This window comes from Euprymna scolopes, chromosome 26 (genome assembly GCF_053919585.1).
Source record: "Euprymna scolopes isolate OS-2025 chromosome 26, ASM5391958v1, whole genome shotgun sequence".
NCBI classification, from domain to species: Eukaryota; Metazoa; Mollusca; class Cephalopoda; order Sepiida; family Sepiolidae; genus Euprymna; species Euprymna scolopes.
Window position 1 is genome coordinate 51,889,176 of NC_136507.1, and position 24,012 is coordinate 51,913,187.

The 24,012-nt window shown below is 33.0% G+C and overlaps 1 protein-coding gene across 2 annotated transcripts in view; it reads right to left on the bottom strand.

Annotated features, from left to right (window-relative positions):
- The window catches only part of LOC145248041 (vacuolar protein sorting-associated protein 8 homolog), a 135,162-nt gene that overhangs the window by 37,294 nt on the left and 73,856 nt on the right, over nucleotides 1–24,012 (bottom strand). For both annotated transcript variants that reach the window (XM_080109771.1, XM_080109772.1), the window contains exons 24-30: nucleotides 22,668–22,740; nucleotides 18,631–18,676; nucleotides 13,173–13,246; nucleotides 11,346–11,380; nucleotides 2,450–2,516; nucleotides 565–797; nucleotides 366–450 (exon numbers count right to left, since the gene is read on the bottom strand). In XM_080109771.1, the coding sequence (XP_079965897.1) occupies nucleotides 366–450; nucleotides 565–797; nucleotides 2,450–2,516; nucleotides 11,346–11,380; nucleotides 13,173–13,246; nucleotides 18,631–18,676; nucleotides 22,668–22,740 (613 nt within the window). The remainder of the gene's footprint in view (nucleotides 1–365; nucleotides 451–564; nucleotides 798–2,449; nucleotides 2,517–11,345; nucleotides 11,381–13,172; nucleotides 13,247–18,630; nucleotides 18,677–22,667; nucleotides 22,741–24,012) is intronic.

Below are 24,012 nucleotides of genomic sequence, written 5' to 3' on the forward strand. Positions count from 1 at the left end.
ATATGTAGCCATTAATGTTTGTATAAATAAATTTGATATACCTGCTCTGTTTACTCATTGAGCACTTTTTGGTAGACACATGTTTCATTGGATGTACCTCAAGGAAACTAAACTCTACTGCCATAATATATATATGATGAGAATAATGGAAATAGTATCCTGACAAAATAGAGAAATAAAAATAAAAAGGAACAAACTGAGTTATGCGTTCATCAATGTTTCGTCTTTATTTAGAGACTTCCTCTGGATGAATTTCATAGTTTGTTCCTTTTTATTTTCTCACTCTCTCTCTCTCTCTATATATATATATGATACAAAATTTCTAACAAAAACAAAACAAAGAATAAATAAAATATATGAATTACCCTTCTTGCAAAATCTTTCAGGAAGCAAACTAAAATTTTATCATACTGCCGATTCTTTTCATACACAAATTCACAAACACGGTAGCTGGAAACAAAAATAAAAAGTTTTACATCAGAAATAATTAATAATAGACTGGTTTTATTTCATATTTTAAATTAATTGTAGAAAATAAAAATACAAGAATACAATGCAACTTACAATTTTGCATTTTCTGCTAATTGTAAAAGTCTATTGTCATCAAATGTGTTTAAGCCACCAACCATGAGCAACTCCATCATGGCCTGCTGTCTCTCCTCGTGGCGCGTAATCTCATCGGGATTAGACAAGAATTCAAGAACTTGTTCAAATAGAACCCTGTTGACCAAAATCGTGTTCTCATGTCGGGCCATCTGACGAGCAAGGAATGTAAACAATGTCCCAATTTGACTTGGCTGAAAACAAAGATACAAACGAATATGAAGGATATCATTCAGGGGAGAACATTTTTAAACAAATTGTCGTCTGCAAGCCACCCAAGAAAAGTTCAAATTCTATCAAGTCTGTTACTACATTAATTTTATATAACCTCCAAAGTAAAATTAATTCTGAAAAAGGAATTTATGAATATTGTTGTGAGGTTTTGAACTTGAAAAAAAAAAAAAAAAGAAGTAAAATATTAAGATTAAAATACAAATCTTCAAATACAGAAAGTCCTTTTTTATTTAATGTTTTTTTTAAAATCAGATTTTGTCATTTTTTTAAAAAAATATATTTCATTGTTTCGGCTATATATTTTTTGACCTCTTCTCTTAAAAAAGGCTTGACTGAATTTATTAAATATAGAGACAAGAGTAAAATTGCAATATTATTTTCTGTTGATCCAATAAGGTGTTGCATATAACTTAGCAGTATTATGTTTTTAGGGGGTCACAACAGCATTCATCCTGGTTGTGTTAAGCTGGCTTCTTCATTGGCTGCATTACATCTTAAATTATGGTGGTTTATGCATACGGTCCTGAGCAAGGTCGCATGAGATGATTAGCCAATCGCAGTTCCATCATCATCGATAGTAGACTACCTGTGGACCCGAGAGTTCAACCAAATCTACCTTGATGGTTTCCAGGTCCTCAACTATCTACCAGCTCACTTGCGCCGCCCTGATAGAGAAGTAGGGAGCATTACATTGTGAATTAGCCCCCTCGGCAACAAGCTGCATGTCCAAACCATCAAAGATGTCATTACAACAGGACAAATGGCAGAGACTTAAGATTTAAGTGTTGGCAGAGAACAATAGTCAAAGACTTTGAGCTTCTGCCAATCAGCCACTCGGATTGGCCATGTCTCACAGTCACAGAGAAGTATCAACTGGATGACAGATTGTTTTTACTGAAATATCTTAAAAGCTAGTCTAGCAATTCCTAATTCAACATTCAACCTCCACTGCACTTTACTCAGTACGAACAATGGTGGAACAATCATACACAAATAACCCATGTCCTCCAACACCAGTCAAAGACCATGATCTCAAATCCTCTGGAGGGACCAAGCAAGAGAAAGTCTTAATCTTTAATGTGTTGATGCACATACAGATACAAATTGCAACCTCCAACACTTGGTCCAATGCAATCTGTACCTCATCCTTGGTTGACACCAACAATACACTCTTATCAGCATAAGCTAGATCAGACACTCACCTTCCAGCAGTGTGTTACTCCCATGCTGCTTCCACAGTATCATACCTAAGCATATCCCACTTTACCTCCAGTCACAGCACAATATCAGGCTCGAGAATAAAAAACTAGTTTTGTCACCTTGGCCATGTTGAACCACAGTTGGCTTTGCACATAGTTGTAAATAAAGGTTTAGAGACTAGTGCAAAATCAAAGCCATATTTGCTGCCTGTATCATCTCTCCACCTTACCATATGCCCAAGAGTCAATAATGGAGCTCGCCCATCTTAAGCAGATCAGAATAATTTATTTGATTAAATGACATCTCATAAAGTCTACCTATTTAGCCAAGAAAAGAATACAGCAGAAAAAGTCATCAAAAGTGAATCGAAAAGGATATAAATAATTATAAATATTGATATAAAAATACTCACAGTAAATCCAATACTTTCCACCATGACCTGAAGCAAGATGTCTATAACTCTCTGGCGTTTCTGGATTCTAAAAATGGAATGAAATCAATGTTTGAAGTAGTATTTTTTAAATTTCTATAAAAAACTGAAAATCATCCAGATGAAAGAATATATAAATTCTACATCATTTTAAAGAAAATTTTAAACCATATTCAACTGATCTTTGTAGGAAGACATGGCCCACTGGATAAGTGATTTTTTTTTTTTTTTTTTTACATAGGCATCACCACATTATCAAGGCCCAGAGGCCACTCAAGGATAAGGGTTAAAGAGTGTACAGTAGAAATTGGACAATATAGTAATCATTAGTAATGAAAATTTGGTAAATTTGATAATTTATATGGAACGGCTCATCAAGAACTTATTTACTTTAGACTTGAACACAACCATATTGTAGTTAACCGGAAAGCAGGAAAACGGAAGACAATTCCACAGGCGTGCAGTTCTAAGAAAGAAGCTTTGTTCATGGAATCTACGTTTAGGTTTAGGCACAGATAAAGAGTGGGGGGAATTATTGATAGTGTTTACAGCTAGACGAGTGTTTCTTGTGAAAGTTTGGCGAGGGGGGACCATAGATTGAAGCTCAGTCGAACACTTTCCATGAAAATAACGATACATCAGAGACAAACTCGCAACATCTCTTCTATGAGATAGAGGTTGCAAGGAGGAGAAAAGGACATCTCCTACGAGGCTACGAAGTCTATTTTGAACTCTATCAAGGCAGGACAAGTCCTTTCTAGCAGTTCCTGCCCAGATGTGGCAACAGTATTCCATCCTTGGACGTACCTGGCTCTTATATAGATAGAGAATAGCATCAGCAGTGAGATATTTACCGGATCGATAGAAAGATCCCACCATTTTTCCAGCGGCCTTGGCAACAGATTTGATGTACGTGTTCCATTTAAGATCAGGAGTAATGGTTAAGCCCAGAAGCTTGCCAAAACTTGAGGCCTCCTGAAGACGAGAGCCATTCATTTCAATTGATGCCAAATGTGGATTAGAATGTTGATGATGTAAAGAGAGAAGCTTGGTTTTAGATGCATTAAAAGTAACCAGCCACTCCTTTCCCCATTGTACTACGTGCTCAAGATCAGAGGAGAGAGAATTGGAGAGAACTTGGTCGTTTACTGTCTTAGATGTGCTACCATAAATGGTAGTGTCGTCAGCATAAATGTCTACAAATGATGTAAGGATGTGATTTGGAAGATCATTAATGTAGATCAGGAAAAGAGTTGGGCTCAGGATAGACCCCTGAGGGACACCGGCATTAATACTGTGAGCTTCTGATTTTTGCCCCTCAACTACTACTCTTATGAACCTATCAGAAAGAAATGATTTAATAATTGAGAAGACTTTTCCAGCTATACCATAGCTAGCGATCTTATGAAGTAAACCTTTATGCCATACCCTATCAAAGGCTTTAGATATGTCAAGAGCAATTGCCCTAGAAAGATTGCCACCGTCAAGAGATTTGCTAATCCTATGTGATATAACTGTAAGCACATCTGCTGTAGATCTAGCAGAACGGAAACCATATTGAGTGTCACTAAGAAGGTTATTTTTGTTGAGATGGTTGATTACTTCTGTATTTAACACAGATTCTAGCAACTTACTCATGACGCACAGGAGACTTATTGGCCTGTACTGAGAGGGGGATGAGCGATCACCTGAATTCTTAAATACAGGGCATACTGATGAGATTTTCCAGGGAGATAGGAAACTATTCTCCTTAAGACAATTTACTAGGACTAAACAAAACAAAAAAGAGGATAAAATATCTTTGCTTCATACTATCTGGAAAATGAACACTACAGTAAATGCTTGGCCCCATCATAACAATATGAGGTAACAAAATTATATTTTGTAAATAATTCAACTGATAAAAGGCAGACGTTTTTATCAATGGATTCCAAATATTGAGAAAAACTTAAATTGTAGGGAATTAACATTTTCTTTTTGAAATTTTTCAGGTGAGGATTGCCACAAGCATGGCTGGATGTAGCAAGACAAGCTATCTGTCTATCTCTCACACAAACATAGCCTATCGCTTTGATATTTTCTGTGACCGTTTCTCTTTTTAAATAAACCTTTTTAGAAATTAACATTGGCATCTAAATGAGTTGCATTTCGACATAACTTTGGGTATCACTCAACTTTGACAATATTTCAACTGCTTAGAAAGTTCAGCACAACATCTTTCTCTCCATGATAAGTAGTCTTCTTTCTGCTCCTTTCATCAATGGCCAACTGTCAGAACAATACAAAGAGGTAAAAATTTGAAATATTGATATTTTATACTAATTGATATTTGTTTTTGTTTCAGATAGCAATATATGTTTGCTTGTTTGTTTAACCAGTGTATTGACCTTCTTTGGGTCATTTTATGTTGTATATAAAATTTAAATTTCGGAATTGATTTTTGCTGAGTATATTCGAGTAAAGTTTGGATATAGTTTGTTATTTGATGGCATTTATATTTTATGGTAAAGATTTGCTACTTTTAGGAAGTTTAGAATGGTTTTAGGGTTTTCTTTTTTGAAGAGTTCTTTCAAGTTTGTAGCCTTGTAGTAGTGTTGACGAATATGTGTTCATCATATAAGGTTTGTGACATGGTATAGATTTTGGAGGTTCTTCACTTTTTAGTATGAAGGAGTGAGTTATGTATGTGTGTTCTATCTGAATACGTTATAAGACTACTACTTCTTTACGTAATTTTCTGAGATCTACCAGGTTTTTTTAAGTATAGGTGTAATTTGAAAGTTTGTTGTTTTAGCGATTGTTCCAGTTTTCTTGCCATTTCTTTGTAATAAAATTGTTTATTGAAGGTTTGTAGTCTGTGTATCGGACCTTTATGTCACTTATTTGGAGTTGTCAGAAGTGGGACAGTTGTTGTATTATGAATAAGCATATGGTAATAGGAAAGAACCAGACAAACAACATAAGTTTAATTTTAAGCGATTGATTGCTCAATCATTTATTTTAAAAATATAAACTTAAGAAAAGCAAAATAAAATAAAGTGTTCTTCAGTTCAACAACAGTTTGCCCCTGCTGTTAAGGTTATTCATTTCAGCATAGTCTTTATCGGCGATTTGCATCTTTCTTTGTTGATAAAATATGTCAATATTTGTTATTCCTTGTAGTGATAGCAATATCAAAGAATAAGAGCTTGCTTTTCGATGAAAAATGTTCCAGGAAGACAACTTAGCATAAATAATAATTTTGTTGATAAGATATGTCAATATGTGTTATTCCTTGTGCTGGGTGATTTTGATAATAATCTCGGAGAATAAGAGTTTGTTTTTCTATGGGAAACGTTAAGGGAAGCAACTTAGCAGATTTGTCGTTTATTTGTTATGAAAATGTTGTTCCTCTGACGTTTAGATGGGATGTTTATTCAGCTATGTTCCATGGCTTTGTTGATCCTAACAGGGTGCAGATTTGTCATCTGCCAGTCAGCGATATCGACCTTGTCTGCAGCCGTCCCTTCTCTCGGGCAAACTGTCAAGTCTCCTGGTGTACGTGGTAGCAGCATCTAGTAGTAGCGCCTTTGGTGGATTTGTTGATCCCTAGGCTGGTGAGGAAGTCAGTATTGGCTGGTGGTAGACCGGTGAAGTTGTAGTACTTCTCATCTCTTGGTGTTAGTCGAGACTAGTGACCAAACTGGCCAGAGTTAAAGTTGGTTGCTCTCCTTAATCTTGGAGTTGAATTTTCAACTGACAGGGATTCATGCAGTGTGGACCAGGTTCTATCGAGCCAATCTCCTCTCTATTTAAACATAAATTTAGTAGTTGCCTGGCTCCCATGGCAAGTCTCTTCTGATTGGTCAAAGTTGGATTTTGACAGTCAATCAAACTGCTGGAAATTATCCAATCAGAGTTGAGTATTTTGGTATTTTGTAAAAATTTGTAAATATTGTTGTTTTTAGGTGCTGCTGCTATTATTTGTCATGGTTGGGGCTGTCCCTTCTAATTGCATAATGTATTTGCTGCTCCTACTAATTTGCTGTTTTCTTTGCGAATAAGCTTCATAAATTGAAATGAGATCTCGCACTCAACTTTGTAACAAATAGATGTGTGTAGTTGGGATTGAAAGTGCATTGATAGGCAGAATTTTTGGGTTTGATTCCAGTTTTATATCGTAAGCCTAATTTTTTACATCTCAATTTTAGTGAGGGTTCATATAAGCTTTTTTTTTTTTTTTTTTTTACAAGGTGGTCACCACTTATCAAGGCCCGGAAGCCACTCGAGGATAAGGGTTATTGTGTATACAGTACGTTAGTGTTGAGATTTGATAAAGTGTCTTAAGGGGGCGGTTCATAAGGAATTTGTTTATGTTGGACTTGAAGACATGCAGGTTGTAGTCTGGTGAGAAACAGGCAGATGGAAGAGAGTTCCACAGGCGTGCACTTCTAAGAAAGAAGCTTTGTTCATGGAATCTATGTTTTGGTTTTGGCACAGATAAAGAGTGGGGAAATTTTTTGACAGTGATTTCAGCTAGACGGGTGTTCCTCATGAAAGATTGGCGAGTGGGGACGAGAGATTGGAGCTCAGACGAGCACTTGCCATGGAAATAACGATAAAACAAAGACAGGCTCGCAACGTCTCTCCTGTGGGAGAGAGGTTGCAGGGAAGAGGAAAGGGTATCCCCCATTAAGCCACGAAGCCTATTTTATACTATGTCAAGGCAGGATAGGCTGTTTTTAGCAGCTCCTTCCCAGATGTGGTAACAGTACTCCATCCTTGGACATACTTGGCTTTTATATAGATAGAGAATTGCATCAGCAGTGAGATATCTTCTGGAGCGGTAGAAGGATCCTACCATTTTTTCAGCGACCTTGGAAATAGACTTGATGTACGTGTTCCATTTCAAGTCAGGAGTAAAGGTCAAGCCCACAAGCTTATCAAAACATGGAGCTTCCCCTAGTCGAGAGCCATCCGTTTCAATTGATACCAGATGGGGATCAGAGCGTTGATGATGTAAAGGAAGCTTGGTTTTGGATGCATTAAAAGTAAGCTGCCACCTCTTCCCCCACTATACCATGCACTCGAGATCAGAGGAGAGAGAATCAGAGAGAACTTTGTCATTTACGGCCTTTGATATGTTGCCATAGGTGGTCGTGTCATCAGCATAGATGTCAGCGAATGATTTAAGTATGTGTTTTGGGAGATCATTGATGTAGTTGGGCCCAGGATGGACCCCTGAGGGACCAGCATTAATACTGAGGGCCTCTGATTTCTGCCCATCAGCTTTCTATCGGAGAGGTTTTGAATGCCCTCAAGGGAAGTCTTAATCCTGTGTGATGGATGGGGTTCAGAGTTTTAAGATAACTTTTTCTGGTTAAACCATATATAAAGCTTCCATTGTCTAGTTTGGCTCTAATCAGGATTCTATATAATTTTAGGAGTGATGAGCAGTATAATATTTTAAGTGAAGGATGAAGTTTTTTTTTTTTTCAAAAATAAGTAAAAAAAACCCAGCTATTTCGATTTGTGTTCCTTTTAGGTTGGGAGTAAGGTCATTGTGCATTTTCCTATGATTACAGAAATGGACACTTAGTTTTAGCTGTTGAAAATTTAAAACCATTTTCTGTGGTCCATTGTGTTAGTTTGTTTATGCACATCTCTAGTTGATGTTCTGAGGTATATTTTTTTTTTATCTATGGCAGATTACAAGGAAATCCACATATAAAGAACCATTTATCTTCAACAATTTACAATATTATTGATTTTTATATTGAAGAGCGTGACTGATAAAATACATCTTTGTGAGACTCCTTCTTCCTGTGTTTTTGTGTCTGATAAGGTTGATTCGATTCTTACTTTAAAACTTCTATCAGATAGAAAATCTTTTATCAGGATGGTTAGTCTGCCCTTTAATCCAAGATTGTAGAGGTTTTTTTATTATATGTTGTCATCATGTTGCATCGTAAGACTTTTCTAAATCAAAAAAGATAGCTATTGCATGTTCTTTCGAATTATGTTGTCCATTGTTCCTTTTCGTTTCTAAAACCACTTTGTATGTTGGCAATTGAGCCATTGGTTTCCAGATACCAGTTCAGTCGTTTATCATTCTTTCAAATGTTTTGCTAAGGCCAATTATCAATGCAACTGGTCTGAAATTTTGTGGATCTGAACTGTCTTTCTCTGGCTTAGGGATGGGGATCATAATAGCATGTTTCCAGCTATTGGGTAGTTTTCCTTTGTTGATCTGATCATTGTCTGATTTAGTGCTAATCATGACCAACCGATGGATTGGATTGGGCCTATCCAACCACTCATCTTAGTCCAAGTAATGGTCAAAGTGGTGAGTTGCATCTCATGTCTTAATAGGACCTTAAATATCATCTGCTCAACCACTAGGATCCCATCCTTAGACATTATGTCAACAGGTGGCCTCATTGACAGACTTTTACTCTCTGCAGGGGGGACAGTCAGTGTATTCTAATGTGCACTAACAGGGCCGAGTAATATATTTGTCCTATGTCAATATATATATATATGCATAACAAAGACCAAAGAAGCATTAGAATTGTAAAATTGTAATAGTGAACTTCATTAGTTGCAAACCTTGGAATTCCACTTTTTACTGTCAATCAAATAATTGTTCAATTGATCAGAGAAGGAAAATAATATGATCTAGCCTAGGCCAATCAGGACTATGACAGTCGTCTTCATTATTATAATGAGGGTGTCTGATTTGTAGAAAGAATATTTGGATGTTGAAGCTATTGAGACTTTCAGAAATTTATATTAACTTTGTGATACCATTCGAGCTCACATTGAAATAATTGATGAAAGTTGATATAAAACAGTTGAGGTAGTGGAGTCAGTTCACAAATAAATGCCAAGGGAACATGAGAAGAAGTGATAAGGATGGATTTGCAAGAGATAAAGACATGATCAGAGATAGATCAGTTTAAAAAATCAATTTATAAAAACCATCCAACACATGCCAACTTGTAAAACAGATGTTAAGCTGAATATGATGATGTGTTTCATCTTTACCAAGACTAATCAGTGTGGTTATATATATATATGCAATTGCACCAACAGTTGCTGTATTCAAACAGAACTAAAGTCACCATTGATTTTTATCTGACAAAGTTACCCACACAGACACTAGGACACCTAACCTATATATAAGTGACTGTCTGTGAGAGAAACTGTCTACCAAACTTGTCAATTTTTGGTCTACAGACTTGAAACTTGATATATACGGGATTTGGACCTGTGGAACAAGTTTGATTTGGTTTTTAGTCAGTAAAAATAGCTTCTAAGCAGGAGTTAGTTGACTAAACATTATTTATATTATTTACATGCTTGTAGAAACATACCTTTATACCTTTTACGTTTTTTTTTATGTGTTAAGACATAAGTACAGATAGTAATGAATAAGGCTGGAGAACTACATGTTTTGATTTTGATTCTAGCTGAACCCAAGTCATATTTTTTTTTAAAACTTCACTACAACATGTTGGATAAAATATAATAATTAATAGAGTATTGGCTCTATAATAATAAATATGAAATCTACATGAATTAAAATATATTTAAGTATATTTTAAAACTGTGCCACGCCGGGGGTGGGGCCTAGCATTATATATATCTATCTATCTTCTTCTATATATCTATAAAAACAGAGATGTGTGTGCCACAGACGATTTCTGATTGGTTAATCCAATAATCACATCTCCTAAAAAACTATGGTTCCTACGTTCTTAAATTTACCATAAAATATTATGCCATTATTAATTGTCCATCTTGGAAGAGTCTATTTTTTCCTAACTTGCCATTTACAAATTACAAAATTACTAAACTTACACCAGCCATCACACTCCAACCTCCGACACCACGTCCGCCATTCTGGCGCTAGCCGCACACACGTACACACAACACGAAAACAAACGCTGTCCTCCAAAGGACAGACTATTAGTACTACTACCCAGCACAGGCGCACACACGCACACACGTACACATACACACGTTCACTACCGTCCTTGTGTACATCACGTTGTTATGGCAACCAAGCCCGTTCCCGTTTATCCATTCATTTGCTTATACTTTCTTTTACTACATTTTTTTTTAATTTTTTTATTTATTAAAGGTAAGAGAGTAATTCGGGTATGCATACTAAACTGTTAACCGTTAGTTTGCGTGTTCGATCCTGATCGATTCTACTTTTTTTTAAAATTCTATTTGTTTATTAAATCCTATCCGATGCGGGGAGGGGCTATACCCTTTCCTTCCACATCCCCCCCAAGGGTGGGTTCCTAACGGAAGGGCGTCTGATCCTCCACCCACCTACGGGCAAGCAGGGGGAGCTGGCCACCATCCCCCCACCAAAAGGGGAAGCCTGGCATTTTCTCACCCGAAAGGGGGGAGCTTGGCAGTTTCTCCCCCCAAGGAGAGGGGGGGGGAGAAGCCTCCAGGCACCCTCCACCCTGAAGGTGGGGTTGGGGATTATCTCTCCCTGAAGGGGGGAGGCCGGCACCAAGCATGTAAATCCAGAGGGGTGACTTTTTTTGTTACGCCTCGGAGTGGGAAGGGGGCCGATCACCCAGGCAATGCCGGGTAACCCCTGCTAGTAAATATATATATATATATAAAGAAATAAAAATTACAATAAGTTTACCAAGGTAATCAAAATGGTAAACTTAAAATATATTATAAAATATTAAAGAGTTAATATTTACAAGTAAAGTAATCTTAATCAGATGTAAAAGCTTCTCCTAGCTTACTTTCCATATATATATATATATATATATATATATATATATATATATATATATATATGGAAAGTAAGCTAGGAGAAGTACAGAGAAAAAAGTTTCATGATACACAAAAAAATTTAACTCACCCTTCATCGCTATTGAATTCTGGTTCTTCAAATGCCTGAAAAAAAAATAAAATAAATAAAAATAAATAAATAAAAAAAAAATATAATTTGGTAATGCAATATTGAGTCAGATCAAAGTTAATTTCTGCAGAAATTGTGGATAAGAAGTAAAGAAGAATGATGAAATTATAAAACTCCAAGAAGGATGTTTGAAAATCAGAATGTCCAAACAACTCAATAAAAGGTTTACTCTTTTGGTCTTGATTAAGATTTAAATAGTATTTTCATCATTAAAGATTCAGATTGAATGACTGCATTGTAAGAATATCTGTATTTTAGTTAAATAATAACTCAAATAAACTATCATTTTTCACTACCTTTACTGAACATTAGCTCAGTTTAATAATACTAAACCAGTAGTGACAATGGAAGTATAGACATAGAATACATATTTAAGTGACGTTAATGCAGACATCTGCAAATTGCACCTTTTGTGGTGGCGATTTGCAACAGCCTTTCCATAACAGATAACCATCTGTGCATGGTGAAGAGTCACACCCTTTAAGAGGTAACCATGTTAATATACATGGGTACAGACAGAACACAGCGGATCTAGAGGAGTAAATCTCAAATTATCCTGCTATTTCCATAGGAACTAGTAGTTTCTGTCGCATCCAACAAACACCCACCCAGCACTAATGGTGGCCTGATATTTAATACAAACTGGTATTTATAATGAGAATATTCATTATTGGAGATCAAACTTATTAGTACTTCTACACAAATTGAACCAAAGCGATTTTTTTATCCTAAAGTAACCCTTAATAATCAAACAAAATCAATATGAAATGAACCCTAAGTATTTCACAGTAAATAGCTTTTTTATAAAAAATATTCTAAATCATGGAAGTACTTAATAAAAGAAAGATGTCAAAATGAAGGAGTATTTTAGTAAGGGTCCAGTTATTTTCCTAGGACGTCTTTATCAGAGGAAAAAATATCCAGAGTTTTTGTAGTATACTAATCCCTCCAAGTCTAGATGGTTTGTATGTGCATACGAGTTGTCAGTGGATAATTATATTTTAAAAACAATATATATATATATATATATATACATATTTGGTAAAGTGATTGATAATTTATAATTCAAAATTAAAATTAAAAATCCGTTTCATAAGAAGGAGCACAACAAAGCCAATAAATTGTACGATCGTTTCGGAAACGATGTTTTTTATTGTGACAGACATTGAGTCAAGGACAATAATTTTAGCATATAGTTTTTTATGAAAACAAAGTCTACTCATCAGCAAAAAAAAAAAGTCACAATAAAAAACATCGTTTCCGAAACGATCGTACAATTTATTGGCTTTGTTGTGCACCTTCTTATGAAACGGATTTTTAATTTTAATTTTGAATTATAAATTATCAATCACCTTACCAAATATATATATATATATATATATATATATATATATATATATATATATATATATACTCACTTTGAATCACAGGTCATCTATGTTGTTTTAATGAATTGCACCATTTTTAAAGAAAGTACATGTATTTTAATGAAACATGACATACAAATTGTATGAATGATTAAGGAATAAAACTTATGTTGCTAGAGCACACCATATATGAAGAAGAGTATGAATAACCGTACATCACATATGCTGAACAAAAATATCGAAGACTAGGATTTTTTCTTAGTGTCTTCAACCTGTTTTAGTGGTTGAAGTTATCTTTTTGCGGTATCATCCAGTGTGCTTGGGAACAAACAAGATACTAAAAGACAAGATAAACAAGATCCATAGAGTTTTAATAGTATTTGGATATATTTATACTTACCAAGGCTAATACATTAAGAAATTCTCGGGTGTCGAAATGAAGAAGTGTTCTTAAATGAGGATAAACAGGTTCACCTAAGGATTTAAAAATAAAAATAAACTAAATTTAAATTTATTATAATAGAGTCAATACTCTATTGATTATTATATTGTACCCAATCTATAGTAGTGATTTCAAAAGTTTTAAAAAAATATGATTTGGGTGTCATCAGAATCAAAATATGTAGCTGTCTAGCTTTATTTGTATTATGTCCTAACACACATAAAAACTAAAAAAAATAACATTGTAAAAAGTATAAATGTATATTTGTGCACGTGTAAAAATAACACAGTTAAATTCCACTTTTTAAAAAATTTTGATCCCTTAGCAGCTATTTTTACCTGCTAAAAAAACAAATTGAATTTGTTCCACAGGTTCAAATCCAGTATATATCAACTTTCAAGCTTGTAGACCAAAAAACTGATAGAGTAGTTTGGTAGACTATTCTGAACAGACAAGGTTATTTTTATAATATATATTTGTTTTTCCAATTTTTATTGTTATAAAACTATAACTAACTTGTTAAGGTAATGTTTTTATCTGTATTTATAAAATTATTGGAGGTAAATAGCTTTAAATACTTTCAATCATAATTAAATTAGGATTTGCTAAGAATTTTAAAGCAAGTTTAAATGCTTCCAAATTCCTTTCAAATTTCAAAAAGTCACAAAGTAATTCATTTATCACTAACTATAACATGAAAAAATTTTCCACAACCAATAATTCCACCCAGATATGTTACCAAATCTATACTGGTAAAGTTGCCGGTTTTCAGCCTGTTGCGCTTATCATGTAGTGGCCCTTTTATGCTCTTCAATTTACCAAACACCAAAACAAGAGATTTTAGAACCATAAGAATATCATTATCACATTTCTGAGATGATTTATTGGAAAACTAAATATTTCATTATCCAAGCAGTATATGCAATACACATATATTAAAGTAAAAGGAGAAAAAGGCTGACTTTATTATGAGAACAAAAGGGTTAATTAGTGCTAATAAAAATTATTTTAAGTACCAACTGAAAAACCTTGTTGGATTGCTCATATGCAGGCAATTGAAATAATAAAATAAAAATGTCAAGTACTGACAAATATGAAATTATTCAATGACTTTATAAGACAAATAATAATAATAATAATATAATAATGCTGTCAAGTAGTGGGAAACGGTAAATGTTCAAGCAGTTAGAGATACAAACATGCAAGGGTTTATGAGTTCTCTGTTAAAGAGAAACTGTCATTTATGCATATCCTGTTGTTAAGATGAAAAACATCCTGTTAATCATTAAACCATCCCATTTTGTCAAGTTTATAGATGACATTACTAACACAGACACTTGAATATAACAAGGTATTAAGCACAATAATGAAAGCTAATAGAAGTTTTTTTTTTACCACCTCCCATATTGCAAGTGTAACTTATTTAAATTAAATTAACAGATATTTGAGAATTTTGTTTAAAGAGAAATTCATAAATAATATCAATGTTACTTTTGTCACTCAAACTATTTATGTATTCTCTTATTTTAATCAATAATTCAATTTCTATTTAATATGAAAAGCTGTGACACAGTGAAACTGTCTGTGGATGACTACATAAGCCCCCCCCCCTTATCAGGGTTGCGGAGTCAGAGTCAGAGTCAGAAGGAGTTGGAGTCGTTCTAAGAGTAGTCAGAATTGAAATTTTTTATCCGATTCCAACTCCTTAAGTCCAATAAATTTATTTATTTATTTTTACATGGTTTTCCTGTTTGGTTTTACCAGTTGCACAATTTTGCAGTTTTTGTATCGTTTTGCTTTTATTTTTGGAGATGTATCATATTTTGTGCTGTACTGCAATGCTTCTACTTCAACATATTTCGGTTCATCAGATCGCTGCAAATCCTATCTGGACAGCTGTTTTCGTTTAGGTTGTGATGTCAAACAGGATCAAATGAAAATTCTGTATTTGACGGAGATCATTGTGAATTACATAGGATAACGATTAGATTGTAATCCAAAAGTTATCTAGTTGCTCAAGCAAATGGAATTTGGCACTTGGATTAGTCTGGAATTGATCCGGAGTTACAATCTTATCCGAAAAAAATCACGTCTAAATCAATAAGAAGCAACTTTATAGCTTTTTCCTGTTTTTCCTTTGATCCTCTTTCCATAAAGGCAATATTATCCTTTAAAAAATTTCTTCTCTGTATATGTGTTTTTATTTACCTCTTCTGATGAGAAGCATTTGGCTTTGAAATGCCATGGCCTAAAGAGATTTTCCTATCTCTAAATACTGTATTCTCTTTTGAACTGACAGCATAACAAAATTTAATTGTAAATTTTTTATCTCTTATCTTATTCTATAAAACTGGTTGAGTGTATATGTGAGTATATTTATCATATGAGTGAGTGAGTTTGCTTAACGGCATTTCAACCTCTATATGATATAAGAGGATGTTAAACGTAAAAAAATAATATGCATGAAAAGTATTTATAAAATGCTTGTTGAATAGGTGTGGGAGGCTGGTATATGGATCTGCAGAATAGATTTCCACATAGGGGTCAAGGAGTCGGAAGTTGAAGATATATGTATGTATGAGTTGCCTTCAATAAGTTTCCAGACTTTTGTACTAGCATTTTAAATTGTCGTAGACTCTTGAAAATTCAGTATGTTATTGCTATACATCTTATGAGAGGACTGACCAATTTTTATGATTTCAGGTTCCAATGAACAGCTACAGGAGGATTGGAATACACCCTACTAAAGCCTGATTGTCACAGCTGGTGAATTTCAAAAATGCAATCTGGACGTGAGGATTATCTAATAAAAATAAACAATGAATCTTGCAGAGTGTGTTACTAAAAGAATTTTTGGATGGGATAGAATATGTAATCGATGAAATCAGTTGGAATTTCTATATATAATATCTATATAAATTTGTCAGATGAATTGATATATAAGTCTAACTTTCTGAATTTTACTGACTTTTTTATATTTATATATATAAAAGGCAAAATACGGGTGAGAGTTTTTGTATGTCCAAGAAAGGCTTTTTTTTTGGGGGGGGGGGGGGTACTATCGTACTATCGCGTAGAATTTCTTATATACCCTATAGATCATAATATGTACAAATTGCAAACGTGCGTCGCGGCTAGATTTATTTACAGCGACTTTTACACAATTCTTGCTATTTCGGCCCGTCTCATGTTGATTTGGCTTTTTTGTATAAAAGCGAAACTAATGTGAAACTAAGGCGTGGTCCTTGCATCCAGAAAGCAAATGGGCGTTTGGTCAATGTTGGTTTAACCGTCATATCAGACAATTGCTTCCATTTGGACACACTCCTTTAATAAAGGGGGAGCTGGTTTTTCCCAACACGTTGGGGAAACAAAACCAGACAAAGTTGGGTAAAAAACAAAAACCCAAAAGAATTATCCCGCAGTTAATTAAGTGTGGAGATATTAAATTTTTCGCACGCGTTTCATTCCCTGTGGCGTGATGTTTGACCTCATTAAACACGCACCTGTCATAACGCTTTTTAAATGATTTTATTTCACACTTTCTCACTTCTCTGCCATCATAGTGTGGCGGGTAAGTCATCAGTCTAGTAACCTCAAGGTTCGGGTTCAAGCCTACCTACCTACCAAAACATTTTTTTTTCTTTTACACCTCCAAGCACCCAGGCAACACCGGGTACCCCCCTGCCCCCATCAGGTTCCAGCCTACCTCTCTCCCAAAATTTTTTTGCCATTTTTTGTTTTGTTTTTCTTTGTTTTTTTAATATTTGTTTTCAAGCCTACCTTCCTACCAAAACTTTTTTCTTTTTTGGCACACACCTTCAAACACCCGTCAACGCCGGGTATCCCCACTAGTATTATAAAAAGACATTTTTAAAAATTATATTCTATGGTTGCTTGTTACAATGGATGTAAATATTCCTTCATAATATTATGAATGCTTATATATAAACACTAATTCAAGTTAACACATTAAGCCACAAAGTTTGGATCAAATCATTTAGAATATAAAATACCATTGGAACTATTTTATTTTTCAGGTCTGACGAAAATATAAGGCTGTATAATCCCCAATGCTGGATTCCTCACTGATTTTATATATTTATATAAAATACACATTAAATGCATTAATGATGTTTTAATAAAAATCTTTCTTAGAAAAATATTAATAAAAACTAAACAGGGTTAAAAAATTCTTTGACAATGAAATAATTTTTTTGAGAATTGGAACATAAAATATGACAGTTTTTCGTGCAGATATGACATTAAAATCTCCATTTTATTTTGATGTTAATCAGTAAAATAAATCAAGAAATGTAAATAAACGGAAAATACAGTGTTTTCAGAATTACACTTACCTAAAAAAACAAAAATGCAGAAAAATCTTTATGATGTACGTACTCATCATGGAATGAATCATGATTAATGAAGTAGTTTTTTTTTTTATAGAAAATCATTTTTTTAATGATTTTTAGCAATTTTAACAGTAAATCATATTCAATGCAAGACCGATTTTGATCTCAATAGTTCGATTTGATTTTTATAAACAACTAGCGAGGGATACCCGGCGTTGCCCGGGTGTTTTTCGGGGTATGTGAAAAAACCCGAAGCGTTGACGACGTGCAGTTGGAAAATAGTAAAGTGTTAAAAAAACAAACAGGTGCGCGTTTTTGCTTGACGTGACGGCGATAGGTATTCAGCAGTTACGATTTTGTGCGGGACAGTTTTAAATAAATGGGTTTGTTTGTTTTTAAAAACCCGCTCCCTGTTTATTAGGAGGAGTGAAATGAAAGTCTGATATGACGAAGTTAACATTGAACAAACTGGCTTTCGGCCTGTGATTAGAGTCGAGTTTCGCTTTTTTTTATACTGAAAACCGAATGTAACGCGTGCCAATGCGGGAAATGTGGAATAATTAACGTTTGAAAGTCAATAAAATTAAATAGACAGGCGAGCTCCGTGGGTAATTCTGAGACATCACAATTTATAGATGATATAAAAAGTTTTAAGAAGTTGTGAAGCGAGCAAGCGCTTCTCTGAAAGAAGGCTTTCGTGGACATTGAGGAAAAGCGAACATACATACACACATACATTTTCGCTTTTATATATATAGATGGTGTCAAAAATTATTAATTGCTTTTTGTATTTTCAGTATTTATTTTTTAATGAAGTGTAATTCTAAATAAGTATGGAAAATGTTGAATTGGAATTTAAAATATTTTGCAATTTTTGAGATGAGATTTATACTTTTTATCATTTTGGATTATTTGTACAGCTATTTTCATCTTGGATATTATTCGAACAACATTTCAGCTGATGCAACCTCCGACCTTCTTCAGGTGTATCTTTCTGGGAATCAATATACAATATCATGAATTAAAGGGTTTAGTTCAGACAAAAGTGATAATTAACTCACCTTCCTTAGGTTTGCTGCGGTGTAAACAACTTACACATTTAAAAACCTGAAAAGTCAAGAACAAAAATTCTTAATAAAAAAGTATTTGAATAAAAAAAACATGAAACTATTAAAGAGAATATGGTATACTTATTATAATTTGTTTTCTTAAACTAAACATTTTTTAAAGATCAATTCATTAACAGGATTTGTTTGCAAGAGTTTGGAAAATAAATAGATATTATGAAAAATAAAGTTTTATTTTAAAATCTTGATGTTTTTATGTCACATTTAATTACGAATTATTAATTACATACAATGATGAATTATTTAGAATGATGGATTCAATAATAAGAGTCAAATAATTAAATGTTTGGGATCAGATGACAGATTCAATAATAAAAATCATAAAATTAAATACTTGGGAGGAGATCATCATATTCAGTTTAACGTTTGTTTTAGATGCACATGTTTACTTGCAAATCAACCTATCTCTGGTCAGGATGTTATTTAAACTGTATAATCTGAAATACAACCAATTTACTTTTGAAGTCATTTCCTTTGTTAAGGCAAGATTTATAGGAGACGAATGCCTTTCCTAATATCAATGAGTACCAATACTTTTATCAAAACATCATCTCTATTTGGGATCAGATTTTGGACTTTAAAATAGATGAATTTACTAAGATCAATGCAAGATAGAAACTTATTTACATTCACATAAAAAACATTTATTTACAATTATAAAAATTTAGCTAATCATAAACATTTGGTATTTTAATAATTTCATCTGTTGTCAACAAAAACATTGGATTCTCCTGAATAAATACCTTAGTACATCAAGCAGTAAATATTAGGAGATTATGTTTGTAAAAACATTATCAGGTAAACAGGTGGTTGATCTTTGAGGTCCATTGCTAGCGTGGGAGTAATAAGTGAGGGAAAGTGATATCAGACAAGGGATGGTGAAAGCACAAAGAATAGCTGCAAATGGACATTAAGAAAGATGTCTTAATGTAAGTTTTAATGAAGCCATGTATGACAATTAAGGACCCCCTTTTGTCTTCCCCTCTGCTCCTTGCCACCCAATTGTTATTGCAAACACAAGCATAGCTAAAAAATGATCTTCTATTGAGAATGTGTTCTTCGATAAATTTTATTTAGGGTTAGTTGTGATAAACTTTAATTTCAGAGCGAGAGTGTCTCCCCTCAAGTACGATCACTGCAAGGCATAGAACTATTGGAAGGTGCATAAATAAAGCAGGTATGATTTAATTGTAATGATTTTTATAATTGTAGATAAATGTCTTTTGATCACTTGACTAGCAAAGTTAGTGTTAACCCTTCTTATAGATAATTAGAATACTATAAAATTCCTCCATTTTCTATGTATTCTTGATAACTATTTACCTCCCTCCTACTGCAGGAAGATTTGGCACAATGATCAGAAAATGGGGATTGGAAACCCAGTTCACAAAAGGCGTGTGTGTTCTGGTTGTCAAAAAGAGTTTGAGCATTTCCCAGTAGGGACACATCAAGTGATTAGAAAGAAACTAACTCCTAAAAGAGAGAAAGTAAAGCTTGATTGATCACCTATGCAAAAGTGAACCAGATTCAGATGGACTGATTGTCGATAATATAACCTCAATCGCTATGAGCAGCACTAGGTGTATCAGAATTTGGGGGAATTTTTGACATCCCTAACACGAAACTGCGAATAAAATATAAAAAATTCATAATTTCTCTTTTAAAAGTGGGTTGTTTATTTTCTTTATGGAATATACTTCCAAAATAAACTATTAAAGTTGTTTAAAAAATAATAGAAATGTTATTTTTTATTTTTTAAAAAACAGTGTTTACAAAGTGCCGGTACGCCTTCATGCAGCCATTTTTTTTTTACGTAATGAAATCAATTGAATTTTACTAGTTAATTTTTTTTCAATTTTTAAACTTTAAAAATCTATCAAAATTTTTCTATTGGTTCAATTTTTACGATATTTTCAGGGTCAATGTGAAATTTTATGCTCTTTTCAATAAACCGAATATAATATTTTAGACAAACGTTTTTTTTTTCAATTCACCCCCCCCCATTTTGAAATGTCTATTAAAATTTTAATAATTTATGTGCAAAAGTTTTATATATCACAAATTGAAGATAAAAAGATCAATAAATAATATATTCAAATTTAAAACAAAAAAATAATTTTTAGACCTGTAAAGTCCAAAGTTTAAAACCTTTTTTTTTAAAAAAACAACGTTGATTTTTTTTTTTTTTTTTTTAAATGAAACCTTATAATCTTGTTATATTGCACAGAAAGTTTTGTTTTATTACAAAAATTATTTCTATTTCATTCAATGTTTTTTTTTTTAGATATATAAAAAAAAAATTCACATAAAGTGGAAATAAAATATATGAAATCAAAAACTCATGTATTTCTTTGAGAAAAGAAAAAAAAAAAAAAATTCATGAACTGTTTTTTTTTTAAAAAGCAAAAAAATAAGTAAAATGTAACTAGTTTTCAGGTATGGAGGCACAAATTTCTTCACATGCAAGGCTAACGCAAACGTGTGGTTTTTACTTCCTTCTGTTCACCCGTGGTTCAAAACAATAAAAAAAAAACTACTTTCAGTTTTCAATAAAAACGTAAAATGCTAGCATCATGGCAGGTTTTTCAAATAGGCGTTTAAAAAATTCTTTTATTTAAAAAAATAAATGGATTTTAAAATATAAATATGGATAAATTCTTAACAATGAAGAATGGAACTACACATTGATTAGTAATTTTTATAGGTAAGTGATTTTTTTGAATTTATATCGATTTTTTATAATCGACGTAAGTTAAATTTCGTTTATTTTCTCCAAATATTTTTTAAAGAAAACCGATTTAAAAAAACAAATATTGCATAATTTGCCATTAAACCTGTATTTTTTTATAAAATTTGGTCTTTGCTCCTTTAATTGAAAAAAAAAATTAGGGTTTGAATTACATTTTTCAAGTAGTTATAAGCTTGGAAAGAGAGGAGGTCGAATTATTCAATATTTTTTCATGCATTCGTAAGGTCGGTTTTTGACACACCTAGAGCAGCACTTACTCAGGCTGTATCAGATGATCCTCAGTATTAATATATAAATTAATGTATAAATTATAAAGCAGATTATGCTCAAGTATTCAGTAGATTATATCAACCTTTTAGATCAGACTGCAGGCAGAGTAGGTAAGATACATTACCTGGTGTGGCCCATTCCCAATTTCCAGAATATATGCATAAACAGCATAAAAGGAGAAAAATTCCAAATTAGAAATCGAATAGCTTTCCCCATTCCTTGCTAAAATTATAAACAAATCTTTGAGAAAATTGGAAATACTGAATGGCCCTGTACCAGACTTAGCCAATTCATAGAAGTCAACATTTTTTTCTTAGATGAGTTGAGGAATGAACAAATGATTATAAGGCTGGAGAACATGTTAGAAAATCTGCCAAATCAATTTTCATATCAAGAGACAACATTCAGAATCACACTAGGCATAAAAATGCAGTTATTAAAAACTTGTGTAAAACACTATATTTTTTTAAAAGTGCAAAAATAGCTAATAAAAAGACTTGTGGTCATTTCCAACAAATTGAGTATTCAATGCCATAGACTATCATCATACAACCTTTATGCCAGGAGGTTATACCCTCAAAAATCGGTTTGACAGTGGCTTTGCTGCTGTCAGGTTGGGTATGGTCCTATTCAGTCTTAGGATGTCCATCTCCACAATCTTTCCATTCTCTCTTTGAGAAGGAGTTACTTTATTGCTAACTGCCTGAGAAATGCCAGTGAAGCTGTTTTGTAGACCAGAGTGCACTTCCTTCAGCATGCTGGCTTTTCAAAACCTCACCTGACCTTTTGACGAGGAGATATATTAAAAAAAGAAAAGCGCATTATAAAAGGTAACAGGAAAGAGGATGTGATTTTTCTTACAAGATGGTAAAACAAATTGCTGTTTGAATGAATTGCTTCATAAAAAAAAAATTAAAGAAAAATGAAATGAGATAACTCAAAATGTTATTACCTCATCTTTAACATCTGTAATAAATTCTTCAGGAATCTCTCCAAGAGGATATGCTCTTCCTGCCAAACAGTAGCTGAAATGGAAACCAAAAAAATAAATACCTGTGCAATAATAATCTTGTTCTTCCATTAGTATAACTATAAAAACAAATAATTTCTCAAAAAGAGAACATGTTTTTGAAAAGCAAAATGTAAAAGGAAGTAAAATGGAACAGCAACATGAATTTAATAACTCATGTGGTGACTCTAATATCACACAGAATCAGCAAATCTATTGATGAGGACCGTTTCCAGGACAATAGCTGTTGATTTATCAGCCTTCAATAAAGTTTGGCACAAACGTCTGATTCATAAGCTTTGTAGCTATGGAATATCTGGAAATGTCTTTTCAATCATCAAATCCTTTCTCTCTGATAGGTCTATAAAAGTAGTTGTTAATAGGCAGAAGTCTAAAGAATATAATATTGATGCTGACACAGTCCAAGGATCCATTCTAGATCCAACTCTCTTCCTGATTTTCATCAATGATCTCCCAAATCATATTCAAAGATAATTTGTTGACATCTACACAAATAACACAACCATCTATAGCAGTGTACTTTCAATTTTGTTAAAAAAGGTTTTCTTAAAAAAAAAAAAAAAAAACTACGGAAAAAAAAAAGCAAAAACAAAACATTAATCAACCGACTAAAGTGACCTTATTGCCAAATAAGCTCCGGCTACAATGTTGAACACACCGTTCACATTTTTTTTTTTCCAAGTTAAATTCAACTTTCACAATATCTTTTTTTTAATAATAAATTGTTAGTTAAAAGCACAGAATAGTTACAAAACACCTTCCCCTCTCTATGGTAAGAATGGCTGAAAAATAAATAAATAAAATAAAAATATTAGGTACTCATGCACTTATTGATCCATGCTGAAATAATAACATTATTTAAAAAGCCATTCTTAACATGGGGAGGGGAGGGTGTTTTGTATCTATTCTGTACTTTAACCTTACAATTGAATAAAAAAACATAAAACTTTAATTAATCGTGGAAATAGGATTTAAAAAATAGCGCAGATCACTCTCTGCATTAACACCAAATATTATTTAAGCACTTTACCAATCCGTAAATTTTCTTAAAAAAAAAAAAACAAAAAAAAAAAAACTGTACTTTCACGTAACAATTTATAGTTTTAATAAAAAAGTTCATATTTTCTTATATCGAAACAGCTGTTTAAAAAATACAAAAAAAAACAAAAAAACAACTTTGACTTTTATGCTTCAACTCAAAACGCACCTTCTAGCGAGCATTTTTTTTTTTTTGCCTGATATAACAAAAAAAAAAATGTTTAAATTA